This window comes from Erinaceus europaeus, chromosome 10 (assembly GCF_950295315.1).
Source record: "Erinaceus europaeus chromosome 10, mEriEur2.1, whole genome shotgun sequence".
NCBI classification, from domain to species: Eukaryota; Metazoa; Chordata; class Mammalia; order Eulipotyphla; family Erinaceidae; genus Erinaceus; species Erinaceus europaeus.
In genome coordinates, this window is record NC_080171.1 from 103,353,374 (window position 1) to 103,372,354 (window position 18,981).

Sequence of the window (18,981 nt, forward strand, 5' to 3'; positions counted from 1 at the left end):
CCAATGTGAATAGAAATATAAGGCTCATTTTAGAACGAATAGGACTTCTGTTACAATGCCATGACGTTGTAAAGTTTTCTTTTTTAAAATGGAAGCCTCGCCACTGTCTAGCCTCTCTTTCTTTCCTTTCTAACTTTTTGACTTGAGAACTTGTCTGAAGTCAGATTCACTGCTTAAACCATAAACACCAGTGACACAGATGAAACCTGTTTGTCCCTTCTTACCACATCCCTCTCTGGGACCTAAGAGGCTCATCTACAACATCTAGCATTTGGAGAGAAAGTTTGCTTGTCTCTAAACGGCATCCAGGCAGCCCAAACCATCTTCACGGATTTTCCAAGTTGCTCAAAATTCTGAATACATTCTCATTTACATCTGTAACGAGTTAGTGTTAGGCATTATCATCTCCATTTTGCAGATGGGTGCCTAAAGCTGACTAGATGAATGGACTTTTGTAACTGCAGAGCTGGAGGAAAGTTTAGGTCACTGCAAAGCCCTGTCATAGTTTTGTTTTCCTGAGGACAAAAGCATAGATTTACTACATACCTGCCTGGTTTAATTCTTACTGAAGGAGCTACAATTAAAAACGTTTTAAAAGTTTTATTATCTTTATTTATTGGATAGAGACAACAAGAAATCGAGAGGGTGGGGGAGAGGGAAAAAGAGAGACCTGAAGCATTGCTTCACCACTGCAAAGCTTTTTCCCTGCACGTGATGACCAGGGGCTGGAACCCAGCTCCTTGCACATTGTTAACATATGCACTCAACCAGGTGCACCACCACCTGGCCCGAAGCAGATTTAAAGTGTCTATTCTGACATCTCTTGAAATAATGTTGACTATCTCATCTCAAAAAAAAAAAAAAGTTCAGTACAGCAGACTTCCTTCGGTTAAAGCTTCATCTGGAAAAGCATCACTTTGGGAGTTCTTGTTACTTTTTACTTAATTTTGTTCTATTTAATTAAAAAAAAAGGTCAGCAAAATTTTGTTTTGTTTTGAGAGAATTTAACAAATTTCAGTGATTCTTTCTTAAAAATTGGAAGTACTGTGGTCCAGGAGGTGGCGCAGTGGATAAAGCATTGAACTCCCAAGCATGAGGTCCTGAGTTCAGTCCCTGGCAGCACATGTACCAGAGTGATGTCTGGTTCTTTTTCTCTCTTTCCTCCTATCTTTCTCATTGATAAAATCTTTAAAAATTTGGAAGTACTTAGTAGTCTCTTGGGAAAAATGGTTGACACCTGGCTAAATAATCCAACGTCTCCATTTTTACTGACATTGCTTTTTTTTTTTTTTTATAAAGATTTTATTTATTTATGAATGAGAAAGATAGGAGAAGAGAGAGAAAGAACCAGACATCACTCTGGTACATGTGCTGCCAGGGATTGAACTTGGGACCTCCTGCTTAAGAGTCCAGTGCTTTATCCACTGTGCTACCTTCTGGACCACTTTTACTGACATTCTGAGTCAGTCAGTTTATTGACACCCACTTGGGGCCCAGATATCCCAAATCAAGGACAGAGTTAAACATGGTCAATTTTCCCACTGTTCTATCAAAAAAGGTTGAACCATAAATGTAAGTCATTGGTGCATTTATTTGCTATTGAGGCCTGTCAGGACAACAGTTAGTCAATATTTCCTGAGTGCCAAGCAATGTTCATGAAACTATAAAGTTTATTTTCCAAGAGCTGGGTGGTAGCGCTGTGGATTAAGCACAGATGCACAGATGGGGCAAAGCGCAAGGACCGGTGTAAGGATCCCGGTTGGAGCCCCCAGCTCCCCACCTGCAGTGGGGTTGCTCTACAAGTGGTGAAGCAGGTCTGTAGGTGTCTGTCTTTCTCACCCTCTCTCTGTCTTCCCATCCCCTCTCCATTTCTCTCTGTCCTGTCTAACAATGATGACATCAATAACAACAATAATAACTACAACAATAAAATAACAAGGGCAACAAAAGGGAATAAGTAAATAAATATTTTTTTAAAGTTTAATTTGTTTATTTCCCATGATGGCCCTGTGGATATTCCCATTTATAGATGAGGAAACTGAGACTGTAGGCTGGGAAACTCATCTAGGATCACAGAGCTAGCTAGCATGTATGGTGCTGGCATTCAGATCCAGAGAGCCTAGGGTTAGCCACCGTATTCTTGGCTGACTGTGACTACTTACTGCCTTGGGAGTTTGCTGTGGATGTGAAAATATCTTCATAAACGTTCTAATACCTGAAATAAGGGTGTTTTTCTTTCTCTCCTAGAAATCTATTACAGATAAAGTGATTACCTTTAGCAGTAGAATATAAATTTTTTCTATATCTTAAACCAGCTACATGTGATTCAAAATTTTTTAAATAGGGTATTTAGTGAAAAGCAATTTTGTCTCCTATCTTTTCCCTCAACAAAGGCAATCATGCAGTAGCTTCTATGTGTCCTAGAAGTAGCTTGTGTATTTATTTTAAATATTTACTTATTTCCTTTTGTTGCCCTTGTTGTCTTTTTATTGTTATTATTTTTTTTAATTTTTAAATATTTATTTTCTCTTTTTGTTGCCCTTGTTTTTTTTTATTGTTGTTGTTGATGTCGTTGTTGTTAGATAGGACAGAGAGAAATGGAGAGAGGAGGGGAAGACAGAGAAGGGGAGAGAAAGACACCTGCAGACCTGCTTCACCTCCTGTGAAGTGACTCCCCTACAGGTGGGGAGCCAGGGGCTTGAACCGGGATTCTTACGCAGGTCCTTGCCTTTGTGCCATGTGCACTTAACCTGCTGTACTACAGCCCGACTCCCTTGTTGTTATTGATGTCGTCATTGTTGGATAGGACAGAGAGAAATGGAGAGAGGAGAGGAAGACGGGGAGAGAAAGGTAGACACCTGCAGACCTGCTTCACCGCTTGTGAAGAGACTCCCCTGCAGGTGGGGAGCTGGGGGCTTGAGCCTGTGTATTTTTATGCATTTGAAATTTGTGCTCCAACTTTGTGAAAATGTATATTTGTAACAGAAGTTATTCACCATGACCATATTGAGCTTCGCAGACTTTGGCCCACTTGAAACGTTAAATCTGATTACTGCTTACCCCTGAGATGAGAAAGCAAGCATGAACTTTAGCCATCTGAATGCATTTTTTTCCTGTTTACTTCCATTTGTTCATGTGTATGTTTGTGTTCACATACATTGTGCATGATTATGTAGACATGTTATTTTTGTACTGTGGGATCACAAATTGTTGTCTGTGAAATAAACTCTTCTTAAACTTTCAAAATTGATTTGAAGGGCTCACTTTCTTTCAAGCACTTCTTTGCAGCAGTCCACTTTCTGATGGATACCCCACAGATACACTTTTAGAAATTATGTTTCAGAGAACCTTATGCTGTCTTTTTAAATAACCTCTCCTGAGGTCATCAGATATTTCCTTTGTTTAGAAAAAAAATCTGACACTTGGTAACCTCTTAGAAAGCAAGTCAGCCTTTTCTTCCTTGCTGTTGCTGTTAGGTTGTAATTGCTGAGCACTTACTATATTCTAGGCCTTGTCACCAAACATTGCATAGACATACTCACTTAATTCTCATCGGATGCTTTTAGGTTTTTAGAGAAGAGAAGAGGCTTGGGCTGGGGGTAAGATACCATAGTGTTTATGCAAAGAGTCTCATACCTGAGGCCCCAAAGCCCCAGGTTCAATCCCCTGCACTGTCATAAGCCAGAGCTGAACAGTGCTCTAGTAATAAATAAATAAGTAAAGACAGAGAGAAGATAAGGCTCTAGTTCACTTTGGTTGGATTTGCTTTTGAGTTTGGAGTCACGGTATCCTGGTCTTGCCTCTTAGCTCTTCTGTTTCCTTGTCTGTAAGACAAGGAGAAAAAAACCCTGTTCAGTTCACCTTACAGAGCTGTATTGAGGACTCATGAGGTGATTTAAGTGAAAGTTTTAAAACCAATTAACAGGCTAAGTATATGTTATTTATTTATTTAGTTAGTTATTTCCTTCAGGGTTATTGCTGGGGCTTTGTGACTTTACTACGAATCCACTGCTCCTGGTGGCCTTCTTTTTCTCTCTTTTTTTTACTAAAACAGAAATTGAGAGAGGAGGGGAAGATAAAGAGGGGAGAGAAAGATAGACACCTGCAAACCTGCCTCACCACTTGTGAAACTACTACCCCCCTGCAGGTGGGTAGCCAGGGGCTCAAACCGGGATCCTTGCACGAGTCCTTGCACTTCATACTATGTGCACTTAACCCGGTGCACCACTGGCTGGCCCCCAGAGTATGTGTTTATATCAGTAATCTTCTGAGGGTCCCTTACAGTGTCTTAAGTTCAGGCAGTTTTACGACTAATCTATTTCAAGGGTTCCATTCTCATGTGGGGCATGCAATTCCATAGTCAGCCAGCCTAGACAGGCTCCAGTGCTATCTACATTGCTTGGTGACCGTGAGCAGGTTGTGGTCTGAAACTTAGGGTCCTCATTTCTAAAACAAGGCTCAAATAGTCTCCATCTTGTTGAATTTTGAGATTCTCATGAGATAATTCATCTAAATTGTTTATTTAGTACAGAGCCTGACACTAAGCAAGAATTTAGCATGTGTTATCTGTTATTTTAAACAAATATTTTGTAGTCTAAAATGTTGGTGTTGCCAATTTTTCTAATGGTTGAAGTAATGATAGTTCAGCTGAACAAAATCCCATAGTTTCTCTTGTTAATGAAACAATCTGCTTCCAAGTGTGCTTTGATGCATGTGACTAATACTTCCTGTCCTTGTTTTAAGCAAAATGTGTCTTCCCTTCCTCTGACTCTTTCTTATTCCCTTGGTAAATATTTTAATTGTGAAAGAAAGATTCCCATTGGTTCATGGAAATATTTTGTTTCTCTCCAGGGGCAGTATTTCCACAGCCCCAAACATGTAAAAACTGAAAATCTCATTCTACTTACTGCCTTATTGTAAAATCAAACTGCAATTTTGCCATTGTAACCACTGATCTAAAATAGAAACTGGTAAGAATATGTAACCACCTAGTATGGCATGATGACTGTAGTTAACAGTAATTATATTTGAAAGTCAGGAGAGTATTTTTTAAAAGTTTTCATCACAAGAAAAAAATCATCATTATGTGAGGTGATGGATACTAACCAAACTGAATGTAGTCATTTTGCAATACATGCATATATCAAATTATTAGGTCCAGTGGTTAGAGTCAGTGTTTTGCACGCATGAGGATTGAGGTTTAGTCCATGACACTGCATATAACCAAGTAGTACTCTGGCCTCTCAAGAAATAAATGTTTTTAAAAGATCTCGGACACCTTAAACTCTTACTTTATTTGTCAATTACATCTCAGTAAAATGAAAAAAGTAAATGTATAAGAAGAACTCAACATACATAGTAATATGTGGTAGTTATAGAGGTGACTTTGTTATCTATAAAGCAAGAACTGAAGATCAAATGGGACACTGGAAAAATTGTAACTTTTCTTCTATAGTGACTGATCTTAACACAGAAAATGGCTTATAAAATAAATTTTTGGGAGTTGGGCCGTAGCGCAGTGGGTTAAGTGCAGGTGGCGCGAAGTGCAAGGACCAGCATAAGGATCCCAGTTCGAGCCCCTTACTCTCCACCTGCAGAAGAGTTGCTTCACAAGCAGTGAAGCAGGTCTGCAGGTGTCTCTTTCTCTCCCCCTCTCTGTCTTCCCCTCCTCTCTCCATTTCTCTGTCCTCTCCAACAACGACACCAACAATAACAACAATAAAACAGCAAGGGCAACAAAAGGGAATAAATAAATAATTACAAAATAAATTCTTCAAATGTTTTAATTCTTTTCTAAATTGTATTTATTTATTTAATGGGAGAGAGAGAAGTCATGCAGTGCCAGGAATCCAACCTGGGGCTGCAAGTAAGCAAAGCGTGTACTCTACCCACTAAGTTACATCCTGGGTGCTAGTGTTTTTTTTGTTTGCTTTTGTTCTTTTAATTTATGAGAGAGAAAAGGAGAGAACCAAAGTATAGAGGGTGTAGAAGATGGGGAAGAAGGATGTGAAATGTTTATGGGGAGCCCCTGTTGTTTCATTAATTTTTGTTATTTTTTAAACCAAAGCAGACGGCATTTCCCTTGTCTTTATCCCTAGCTCTAGCAATCATCAGTCTAATTTTCTTGCCTCGCAAAATTATAATTCCAGATCACTAGGAAGATTGCTCTTTGAAATTGGTTTTCCAACTCCAGTGATGGATGGATGGATGGATGGATGGATGGATGGATGGATGGATGGACTGTCACCTGGGCTTTACTTCAGACCAACTTTCTCAGACAGAGCCAGAGCAGAGGAAGAAAGGAAAGATACTGCGGCACCAAAGTTCCCTCTAGTGTGGTGGGAGTCTGGCAGCAGCCTGAGTCGCACATGTGACAAAGCAGACACCTGCCCAGAAGCTAGCTAGCTTGCCAGCCAGCCTTGCTTTTTTTTTTTTTTTTTTTAATATGTGGTATTAGGAATCAAACCCAAGACCCTATGTATGTGCTCTACTACTTAGCCACTTCTCTGCCCTTTTTTAAAAAAGATTTATTTATTTTTATAAGCTCTGGTATACTGAGATATCTTTTTTGTCCCCAGCCTTGTTTTTAAAATTTTACTTTGATGAGAGAGAGTTAGACAAACTAGTACTGTTCAGTTTTGTTAGATGGTGGTGCTGAGAATTGAATGTGGGACCCCTTGGGGCCTTAGGCATGAAAGTCTGGTATGCTACCTTCGCACCATCTCCCTGGCTACAATTTTTAAATATACATTAATTTAATTATAAATGATATATAATATACACATATATTATATATATGAAAAAGGGAGAGAGAACAGACCCTCTTTCTGGCTCATATGATGCCCAGGAATTAACCTGGGACTTCATGCTTGAAAATCCAACTCTTTATCCACTGCACCACCTCCCAGGCCTCTATTTATATTTCTAAGAGAGAGAAAAGGGCACAACACCAAAGCACTGCTCCATGTCCATGGAGTTTCCTCATTTTGTCTTTATTGTCTTCCTATGGTGCCAGTACCCAGAACATGGTAACATTGAAGGCATATGTTCTCTACTGAGCTACCTCCCCAGTTGCTCAAATTATTTCTTAACCCATACCATGAGCACTTTGTTACAGTGCTGGGTGATGGTGCTAGGAAAGACAGACAGATGAATAATACAGAAACAGAGGAAACGGAATTAGAGGAGGAAGGGAGACAGAGGCTAGTAGGCAAATACACTTTGAGTCAGTAAAGGAAAAGCAAAGATAAAAGGAAAGGAAGACAGCACAGGAACAAAGGGGAGATAGCTGAAGTGGAGGGCAGGGAGCAAAAAGAGGAGGAGGAGAACAGGAGAGCAAGATGATGAGGGGCTTGAGTGAGATACAGACAGATTGATGGTCTGGCAGTTAATGAATGGCTACCTGGAAGGAGAAGCAAAATAAGTGACTTCCCCTCTCAGGCTTCTGTTTCCTCTCCTTTCACAAGCAAGAATAATAGTCTAGGGAATGGAGTTGTGGGGACTTAGTGCAGTGCTGGCACTCAGTAAGGAATCATTCAAGGTTAGCTATTATTTATGTATTCATTTGCAGGATCTTTGACCTCATTACGTTAAATTCCCTTTGGAGACCCAGTCCTTATCAATCTTACCACTCCTCAGATTAAGTTAAATGGCATTGTACATTGGATTGAATTTAAATGTGGGTCATGAATAGAAATCACCAATACTCTTTGGAGTCAAAATACCACTATTTTGGGTCATGTTCAGTCACTCGGTATTGTAATGGAAATAATAAGGTCTAATGAGACAGTCTGGCAAAGTTGCCTGCCACTCTTTACTTTAGTAATAATAGTCCAAAGTGATCGTGATGACACTCTCAAGAACAGGAAAAGTGAAATGAGTGCTTTCAAGCCACTGCCTATTATAATGCCTAGAAGTGGGGAGTAATAAAACTGCATTGCTTTTAAAAGAAAGTTATATAATTTGGACTTCTCACTAATTTATAGCATTCTTCTTTCTAGATCTCTGTGTCGGTCAGAGTATTATAGTTTTATTGAGCTAACATGTAGTATAGAAGTTATTAGCCTAGCAGGCCTCTGAGATTCACTTCAGAAAATAGAAATTGGGGACTATATGTTCTTGCAAGGAAAAACATTAAAACTTTCACTAACCTCTAACAAGTTTAGCATGTCATTTTTTTTTTTTTTTTTTTGCCTCTAGGATTATTGCCGGGGCTTGGTGCCTGCACCATGAATCCACTGCTCCTGGAGGCTATTCTTTCCCTTTTTGTTTTATCATTGCTGTGGTTATTGTTGTTGTTATTGTTGTCGTTGTTGTTGGATAGGACAGAGAGAAATGGAGAGGGGGGAGAGAAAAATAGACACCTGCAGACCTGCTTCACTGCTTGTGAAGCGACTCCCCTGCAGGTGGGGAGCCAGGGCTCGAACCGGGATCCTTACTCCGGTCCTTGTGCTTTGCGCCACCTGCGCTTAACCTGCTATGCTACCGCCCGACCCCCAACATATCATTTTTTAATAAGAATGTAGGAAACAAACCACACAATATTAGCAGTATTTTTGATATTGTCACAAATAGAAGTCAAATATTTTCATGTCAGGTAACAGCTGTGACCATTATTTACACTGATAATGACTTGGAGATGACTGGAACTATCATTGGATCTTTATTATAAAGTGTGTTAATAAGGGATCATTGTGACACATTAGCGAAGAAGTACTATTTCTTTTTTTCTGCCCCTAAGGAAAGGAAAAGGGTGATAGTATAAATTGATTTTTGAGGCTATTTTGGAGGACTATTACAGTACGATGTTTTCCTTTGCTAGTCTTTATATTTATTCTCTGTATTTACAAACTTTACTCTGAGGAGGCTAGGCATCACCCAAGGGCTCAAAGCACAACAAAGACAAGACCCCCATTCTTAGTGGCCTTAGAGTCTACTTAGATCTCAGTTACTAATACTTCTTTATTGGACACAGTCTTGTGGGTCCAACTCTAGTAAGTTTGCTCATTTACAGTTCTACACCCACAAATGTCTGTATTATTCTTTCATAAGATTTTATTTTACTCATTTGGTGAGGTAGAGAAAAAGAGGCCGGAATAGCACTCTGGTGTATGTGGTTCTAGATTGAACTCAGGATCTCATGCTTACAAATCCCAACTTCCACCATTGTCCCACCTCCTGGGCCACAGATATCTGTGTTCTTACTAATTTGGTTTTTGTTTTCCATTAGACTTTTACTGCGGCCATGTGGATTTTTATTAATTGTATTAACATTCCACAGTTCTTTGCACTGTTATCTTTTCATCTTACCCTTGCTCCCTAGTAGCTGATAACGTGTTTTAGGATCTAAGAAATTTTTGTTTAGATTCTGAAATTAGAACAGTGTGGTGGAGGTTGAGCTCAAACCTGGGTCATGCACATGGCAAAGCAACACACTATCCAAATAAGGTATTTTTTCTTTCTTTTTTTAAAAAAATTTATATTTATTTATTTTCCCTTTTGTTGCCCTTGATTTTGTTGTTGTTGTTGTAGTTATTATTGTTGTTGTTGTTAGATAGGACAGAGAAATGGAGAGAGGAGGGGAAGACAGAGAAGGGGAGAGAGAGAAAGATAGACACCTGCAGACCTGCTTCACTGCCTGTGAAGGGACTCCCCTGCAGGTGGGGAGCCGGGAGCTCCAACTGGGATCCTTACTCTAGTCCTTGCCCTTGGTGCCATATGCACTTAACCCGCTGTGCTACTGACTGACTCCTTTTTATTTTTTATTTTTTAATTATTTATTTATTTTCCGTTTAGTTGCCTTTGTTGTCTTTTTATTGTTATTGTAGTTATTATTGTTGTTATTGATGTTGTCGTTGTTAGATAGGACAGAAAGAAATGGAGAGAGGAGGGGAAGACAGGGGGAGAGAAAGACACGTACAGACCTGCTTCACCGCCTATTAAGGGACTCCCCTGTAGATGGGTAGCCGGTGCTCGAACCCGGATCCTTACGCAGGTCCACGTACGCTTAACCCGCTGCCCTACTACCGCTGGACTCCCCCAAATAAGGTATTTCACTGACCCCTTTCTTAGTATCTTATTATAGGAAACCATACACTTTAAAAGTGTGACAGTAATGTCAAGCCTTTATATAGTTAAACCTGGTTTTTAAAAGTAGTATATTTTAAATATATTATTTATTTATTTATTTATTTATTTATTTATTTTAAACCAGAGCACTGCTCAGCTCTGGTTCATGGTGGTGTGGGGAGGATTGAACCTGGGACTTGGAACCTCGGGCATGAGAGTCTCTTTGCATAACCATTATGCTGTCTACCCCCCCCCCCCACCGACCCAAAGATTTATTTATTTTATGAGAAAGGGAGAGGTCCAAAGTACTTCTCAGCTCTAACATATGGGACTCTCAAGGGTTGAACCTGGACCCTCAGACATGCAAAACCTGTACTCTAATGTGCCAGGATATCTTCCTCACTCTGGACTTGTTTTAAAAATAATTTTAATTATTTCAGGTAAGGATATAATTACTAAATAAATGGACATGTGGAATGTTGATAAAATGACTTCCTTCAAATTCAAGTTGTAGGAAATAATACTTTTCCTCTAAGCTCATATTATAAAATGTTGTAGGAGACTATTATAAACTGACTTGAGAATAGTCTGAGCATGATCTCATCAGTTGGAACAGAGCATGAAATAAAACACGAAGCCTTTTCCCTCCTTTTGAAGGACCTGTTTTATAGATTTTTAAATTACAGAGATTCCTAGAAGTGGAGGGTAACAGTGACAGGCCCACAAAGGAAATACGAATAAAGCAACAAGGGTCTAAATAATCAAATGTGAGCAAAAGTAAAGGGGACTCTGGTCAGGATTGACCCGCCCTGCTCTCTTTCCTCTCTGGGAGAGCCAGATGTGGGCCAGCAGCTCATGACTGCTGTTAATTCCACTCTCCAGAGGGATCTGACCTTGGACACAAATGTCAACAGGAAGTGGGGAGCTTCCCAGGAATTTTTTTTCTGTAGGTGAAGGCTCATGTCCCCTCAGGACTGTGAAATGGCCCAGGACTATTTCACTTTTCCTTTTTGCTGGTGGCAGGGTCAGTAGCAGCAGCCTCTGAAAGTCTAGGCCAGATATGCCATATCAGAGAATCTTTTGTAAGCATTTTTCATAAGTGACTCACAATCTTAAGACTTATTTTTGTATAAAGTGATCTGCACATTGTATTTTTAAAGACCTAGACCATTTTCTTAGAATACTGTCTGAGCAAGTTCACCATAAAAATAAACAAACAAATAAAAAAAAAATTAAAGGCAGTGACTATAGGGGCATTGTTCTTACTGATTTTTCAAACAGTTTAATATTCTCATATTTGAAAGCTATAGCTACAAAGGAATGAAGGCATTTTTTTGTATATCATTCTTGGCTTACAGTCATGTAATTTATGACTGCCTGAGTTTTGTTGTAGAAACCTTTTCACTAACAGCATGATGAAAAGTTAAAGAATTATAATTGAGATGAGAAACACTTAATTTTTTTTTAATTATCTTTATTTGATAGAGATAGCCAGAAATTGAGAGGGAAGGGGGTTATAGAGAGGAAGAAAGACAGAGACACCCACAGCACTGTGTCACCACCCACGAAGCTTCCCCCCTGCAGATGGGGACTGGAGGCTGGAACCTAGGTCCTTGTTCACTGTAGCATGTGCGTTCAGCCAGAGAGACACTTTGGAAGACAAAAATCTTAATATATATTTAAAGTAGTACTCAAAGAATGTTGCAGAAAATGCTTACCAAAAAAAGCAAGAATAATAGCAGATGCTGAAGTATCTTTTCTAAGACTTAACAATAGCCAAAAGGGCCATTGGCACAACAAAAAGAGGGAGCTATTTTGACATCTTTTTTGAATGAAGCCTTTGGGATTCTTTAAAGGCTCTAACTTCCTGAGAGAGAGCCCAGGACAAAAAAAGTTCATGTATTATGCCAAGATTTAAGTACTGATATATTCTGCAATTTAGGCCTTGCGCGATAATCTCTCTTCGTAGTTGCCGTGATCATTTTTAGGATTGACAAGCAGTGAAGCAAGGGACTTGGCATTACACATTGTGAGTCACTTTTGACATCAGCCTGGACTGGGAATTGACTGGAAGGTTTTGGTGTTGCACTGTGGCTACACTTCAGTGTCTTGATCCACAGGCATGCATGAGCAATACTTCCCTTTGGGCTTTGGCCATTAATTTGTGGAATGAAGCAAGAACTAGAGAGAAAAACTGAGAGAATGCCTTGGATTTCCTGACATCCATTTGAATCAAAAAGTAGTAGTAGGTCTTTTCCTTCCTGACAAAAACTTCACCCCCTCACTTGAAATTCCCAGCATCTGTCTCCATGGTAGGGACAGCCCCTCTTTAACCCGTACTTGAAAGCAGTAGTCACCCCTGAGTGACAGTCTGCATTCTGCCTATTCCAGGTGTTTTCCAGGCCACTTCCCCTGATTATGTAACTTTGATCAAATCCAGATGCTGCAGAATATTTGATAGAAGAGGTCAAATGGCATTGAGAAGAAAAGCATTTTTGTATTCATGACTTTGGTTTAATTTCCTGTGTGAGCCTCATCTGCCAAAGTTGTTTGCTCAAGGCCTTAAGTTTGAGACCCTAGAGGGAAAGGAACACACAAATACTTCTTTTCAGAACAGCAGGAGGAGATTCCCTCCTTCCCTGATGTACATTTTCATATTAGATTATCAGTTGTGAAAGTGTCATCTGACTTCTATTTTTAAGTTTTTCTAATTTTTAACTGTTTCCCAATGATGAGAGTGAACTGCACCCATTGTGAGGATTATGCCAGAATATAGAAAATATTTTATTTACTAATATGATAGCAGAAGAGAGAGAACAAACCAGAGCATTACTCTGACACCTGTAATGATGTAGGGAATTGAACTTGGTACCTTAGGATTGAGAGCCCCAAGTGGTGCTAGGACTTGAATTCAGGACCTCAGGTATGGCTAAGATATGAACCCTACCAGTTAAGTTATCTTCCAGCCCCTGGAGAATTTTAAACACCCAGTGTATGTTTCAGGTTGTCCTAAAAAGTCACAACAACTTTATACTAACTACTGACATTGTGTAAGAGTGCCTATTTCATTGAAATCCTACATTGACTTTTAGCTTCAAGAAAATGCGCCTGCTAATTTGATGAAGAATGTGCATTTCTTTGATTACTAGGGAGGGTTAATGTTTTCCAAATTTAAATTGTGAATTCACTGGGGGGGGGGCGTGGAAGATAGAGCACAACCATGAATTCACAAACAATTTAAATTAGCATTAAATTGAAGCAGGAAGTGAGATACTTTATTTTTGATAGAATTTACAGAAGAAGGTAATATCAAACTTGTTTTGTCTTTGTTTTGTTTGTTTTTTTTTACCAGAGCACTGCTCAACTCTGGGTTAAGGTGCTGGGGATTGAATCTGAGAACTTTGATGCCTCAGGCATGAGAACTACTATGTTATCTCCCCAGCCTAATGTCAGATTCTTAATTCATACCTATAGTCACAAAGATAGTCCTTGATCCTCCAATAAGACTAGCACACATACAGTGGAATGAGGGATCATATATTTTAACAAACTTAAAAACAGTCCCTAAAAGAATAGTCTTGGATTGTGTATTTCTTTGAAATTTTATTTATTTATTTATTTTAATAAGAGAGGGAGAAAGAGAACCAGGCAAAATATCACTCTAGCATATATGATATCAGTGATCAAATCCAGGACATCATACTGGTGCAATTCAATGCTTTATCTACTGTGCCATCATCCATGCTTGTGTATTTTAATAATAAAATAAGTCTGCTTTAACCAACTTTTATAGCTTAATTGATCAATCCCTGATCACAGTGGCTCTTAACATACTTTTAGAGCCATTGTAAATACTTAGAGAACTGGGCCGAATGTATCACTATGTTAGTAAAAGTAAACTGCTGAACCAGACCCATCCTTGAGTTTATCCCCAAACACATCTGGAGAAAAAAATCAAGACCATTTTGTTACCATTTGTGTTTTCCTTAAGTATATGGTAGATTTTCCCATTACTTTCAGATTATCTTTCTTTTCTCCCTTTTAAGTTTCTTATTATTATTTTCCTTAAATGTGTACTTATTTAAAATTCATGCCGTATTATTCCGTAACTGTTAAATTCTATTTGGAGTAGATTTTCAGTTTTGGAAGAAACTTTTTCTTATGTCTTTTTTTTTTTTTTTCTCCTTCCTCATGTATATGTCTCTATCAAAGAAATCCTAGAAAGTTTGAGCATAGTTCATAGGGGATAACAAAAAATAATTATTTTCAGGGAAAATAATGAACTATTTGAATATTACTCACAAATAGTTGTGAATAAGTATCTCACATTCTTAATATAAGAGATGTTGATTGATTTTCAGTTTGCCAACAGACAGAACATGAAGAAACTGTTGTTACAAGGGCCAGAGAGATAACTCACTGGGTAGGGTGTCTGCATTGCTGCCACATCACCTGGCAGCACACAGGAGATGCTATGGCAGTAGGTGGAGCTCTGGTGCTAGTCCCCTCTGTCTATCTCTAGCTGCTTGTCTACCTGAGTGAAAAAAGCAGTCTAGAGCAGAAACATTGTGCATGCACCTGGCCCTGGTTTTCTGTATACATGTGCACCTACGCACGCTGCACAGGCACGCGCACACACACACACACTTTCATTAAAAAGGGAAAAATATAAGGAAAGTCATATTTGAGAGTGACCATAGGAGAAACGATATTAATATTCTTATCCTTTTCTCAGAATTCTTTTGTTTAATGTTTTTACATGGTACTGGGGAATAAACTCAGAGCCTCAGGACATTTGAGATGCCGGTGAACGGCCTCCTGAGCCCCCCCCCCTTTTTTTCTTTTTCATTTGGGGTGGGGAAGAGAGGAAGAAACACACTGCAGAGTTACCGCAGCATCCATGGAGCTCACTTTGGTGCCATCCATAGTGCTCCTGTGTGGTGCTAGGACCTTGACCCAGGGCCTTATGCATGGTAAGGCCCACTTTATATCCCAACCCCAATATTATTATTATGGTATTAATTTTTTTCCTCCAGGGTTATCACTGGGGGTCAGTGCCTGCACTGTGAATCCACTGCTCTGCTGCCCCCCCTCCGTTTTTTGGGGATAGGACAGAGAGAATTGAGAGAGGAAGGGGAGATAGGGAGAGAGAAAGACACCTGTAGACCTGCTTTACCACTTGTGAAGTGACCCCCTCTCTGCAGGTGGGGAGCCAGGGGCTTGAACTGGGGTCCTTGGACTTTATACTATGTGTGCTTAACCTGGTGCTCTACCGCCTGACACCCCCCCAATCCCTCAACCCCGGTATTTTATGGAGTAAATAATTGAGAAGTACTGATTCTAGCTGGGAGAACAAGAAATAAAGGTGTAAGTTTGTTACAGAAAACAGAAAGGTAACCAGTAGAGGATGATGATATAAGAGGTCTGGGAGAAAAGGGGGAGAAGGAGATCTAGTGGCTTCTTTCAAGAGATGAAAGTGATCACCAGGAAGAAAAGAAAAGAAAAGAAAAGAGAAGAAAAGAAAGGAAATGGAGAAAGAAAAAAAATACTGCCTCTAGTTATAGAGAGGGTAGGATAGAACATGCTTGTCTTTGATTATAAGTCCCTTTGTACTACTTGACATACTTTGCAGTATTTTTAAGCCAAAACTTTTGCTTCATATTCTAACATGAGCAATGCCAAAGACATAATAAACTACATGTTTCCAGTATACTTATATTGATTTTGAATTAATAAATTTTAAAAACACGATCTGTTTAGGAATAGTAATTATGCCTTGGAATGAAAATGCATCATGGCTTTTCACAGGATTTGGAAAAGTAAGAAGAGGTTTTTTTTTATATAGCTTTTATATTAAAATATAATGTATACTGATGTTACAAAATTTAAAAAAATGTATATAGAATACTGGGAACACAGACCTTTTTGGCTCCTGAGATAAAACTGATCTTCCCCCATTCTTTCTCTCTTCCCTCTTTGTCTTCCAGAAGCTCTTCAGAGGCCAGTAGCATCTGACTTTGAGCCCCAAGGTCTGAGTGAAGCAGCTCGTTGGAACTCCAAGGAAAACCTTCTTGCTGGTCCCAGTGAAAATGACCCCAATCTTTTTGTTGCACTGTATGATTTTGTGGCCAGCGGGGATAACACTCTAAGCATAACTAAAGGTAAAAGGCCTGTGAGCAGCTAGTGGTGGTTGCAAGAGAGAGAGAGAGAGAGAGAAAGGAAGGGCAATTGTGGCTTGACCGTGACCACCCCTTTACTGGTTAAAAGAACAACTTTAACGTTTGGGGTGTAGAGACATCTAAAAGAAAAACTTTCGGATAAGAGAGCCACTTTTCCTTAAGTGAAAGTTTGTGCAATAGCAGAACTTTCCTTCTGTTATACTGAAAGAGCTATGTGCCAAATATACTTTTCTTAAATTTTTTTCCCTAAAAAGTGTATTATTATTGGGGATAGAGCACTTGAGTGAACATAACAGACTTATCGAAAACTAAGGCTACACATTTATAATTCAGTACAGAGAGCTTATATAAACATTTCCTTCTATGCTGATACAATTGCATATATTATGTGAGCTTCGTATTAAGTAGGAATTTAGAGGTTTTTAGAAGTCATATAAGAATAAGTGCAAGTGGACAAAACTTGCCTTTAAAGCTGTTAAGTCTGATTTGGTTCTTTTCTTCTAAGGTGAAAAGCTCCGGGTCTTAGGCTACAATCACAATGGGGAATGGTGCGAAGCCCAAACCAAAAATGGCCAAGGGTGGGTCCCAAGTAACTACATCACACCAGTCAACAGTCTGGAGAAACATTCCTGGTATCACGGACCTGTGTCTCGCAATGCTGCTGAGTACCTGCTGAGCAGTGGAATTAATGGCAGCTTCTTGGTACGGGAGAGTGAGAGCAGTCCTGGCCAGAGGTCCATTTCGCTGAGATATGAAGGGAGGGTGTACCACTATAGGATCAATACTGCTTCTGATGGCAAGGTAAGGGAGCCCAGTCAAGGAAGTGTGTGTGTGTGTGTGTGTGTGTGTGTGTGTGTGTGTGTGTGTGTGTGTGTGTGTGTGGTGGGGTGGGGTGGGGTGGGGTGGGGTGGGGTGGGGTGGGGTGGGGTGGGGTGGGGTGGGGTGTTAATGCTTGGCTAGGAGAACCCAGAGGTCCTGCTGCTGGATTCATAAGTAATTGCTATAAAGCTTAACAAAGGTGTTTGAAGAGACTTTCAAGTAAACAGCAGGCATCATTTCATTAGCCTTACTAAAAATTCTCTGTTGAAGATCAATCACAGGCTAGTCCCAAGTCCATGGACCCAGTCTAGTTTTCTAACTACCATGCTAAGGCTTTATTATTAGCAGAAACATGCAGTTTCACCACTTATACATTTAGAGAGACCACAACACCAAAACTTTCTTCAGGAGCATGGCATCTGCCATAAAGTACCTGGGCTTGACTCTAGACAGCACACCCCAACTCACTGAGCTGTCTCTCTAGCCCTCTTAGCTGTTTCTTAAGAAAGGTGGAATATCCATTGGATTTTAGATATACCTCTTACATTAAGACTCTTCCTTAAAAAAAATTCTCTTATGATAATAACAGTTCTCAGTGATAAGAATTAAGTCAAAGGGCTGAGAGATAGCTCACCCAGTAGCACACACTTTGCCATGTAGGAGAACTTGGGCTTTGGCTCAAACTGCATGGGAACACCACGCAGGGTACCACAGTGAAGCACTGTGAACAGCAGAGTGATGCTATGATGTCTCTCCTTGTCCCTCTCTCTCTCTCTCTCTCTCTCTCTCTCTTTTTTTTTTGCATCCAGGGTTACCACTGGGGCTCAGTGCCTGCGCTAGGAATCCACTGCTCCTAGAGGCTATTTTTCCCATTTTGTTGCCTTTGTTGTTGTTGCCATTGTTGTTGTTGCATAGGACAGAGAGAAATGGAGAGAGGAGGGGAGAGGAAGGCAGAGGGGGAGAGAAAGACACCTGCACATCTGCTTAGCCACCCACGAAGGGACCCCCCTGCAGGTGGGGAGCTGGGGGCTCGAACTGGGATCCTTTTGCCGGTCCTTGTACTTCTCACCATGTGTGCTTAATCCATTGTGCTACTGTCCGGCCCCCTTTGTCTCTTTCTGTCTGTCTCCAACTGAAAATGAAAGGGGAAAAAAGTCTACCTGGAGCAGTGGGACTGCACAGGCGTGAGGCCCCTGTGGCAAGAAAGAAGATTCAGACAACAGACCTTCCATTCTTTCTTTCTTTTCTTCTTTCTTTCTTTCTTTCTTTCTTTCTTTCTTTCTTTCTTTCTTTCTTTCTTTCTTTCTTCCTTTTAATATGGCAGAAAGAAACTGAGAGGGGAGGGAGGGAGACAAAAAGACACCTGCAGGTCTGCTTCACTGCTTGTGAAGCTTTGCCACTGCCGGTGGGGACCAAGGGTGTGAGCATAGTAGCATGTGCACTCCAACAGCTAAGCTACTACCCAGCTCCAGGTTTTTTTTTTTTCCCAAATGGGAGTTATAGCCTTGTTCCAGCTTCCCTAGATGAGCAGGATCTTTTGTTTGTTTGTTTGTTTGTTTGTTTAGACTTATCTACTTATTAACATGAGGTAAGGAGGAGAAAAAAAGGAAAACCAGAGTATCACTGGCATATGCAATACTAGGAATCAAACTTAGGATTCTATGCTTTCAAGTGAAAGACTGTTGTAGCAGTACCTCCCCCTACTAAGTGTGGGACATAGCCCTTTTGCTATGAATAAAAATCACAGATGAGTGTATGTACATAGTAATCACAGTTCCCCCCCCCTTTTTTTTTGCCTCCAGTGTTATCACTGGGGCTTGGTGCCTGCACTACGAATCCACTGCTCAGGCAACCATTTTTTCTGTCTGTCTGTCTGTCTGTCTGTCTATCTATCTATCTATCTATCTATCTATTT

At 40.0% G+C, this 18,981-nt stretch overlaps 1 protein-coding gene across 2 annotated transcripts in view; it reads left to right on the plus strand.

The window, feature by feature from the left end:
• Positions 1-18,981, plus strand: part of ABL1 (ABL proto-oncogene 1, non-receptor tyrosine kinase) — a 166,530-nt gene that overhangs the window by 109,671 nt on the left and 37,878 nt on the right. For both annotated transcript variants that reach the window (XM_007530304.3, XM_007530305.3), the window contains exons 2-3: positions 16,056-16,229; positions 16,753-17,048. In XM_007530304.3, coding sequence (XP_007530366.1) covers positions 16,056-16,229; positions 16,753-17,048 — 470 coding nt within the window. The remainder of the gene's footprint in view (positions 1-16,055; positions 16,230-16,752; positions 17,049-18,981) is intronic.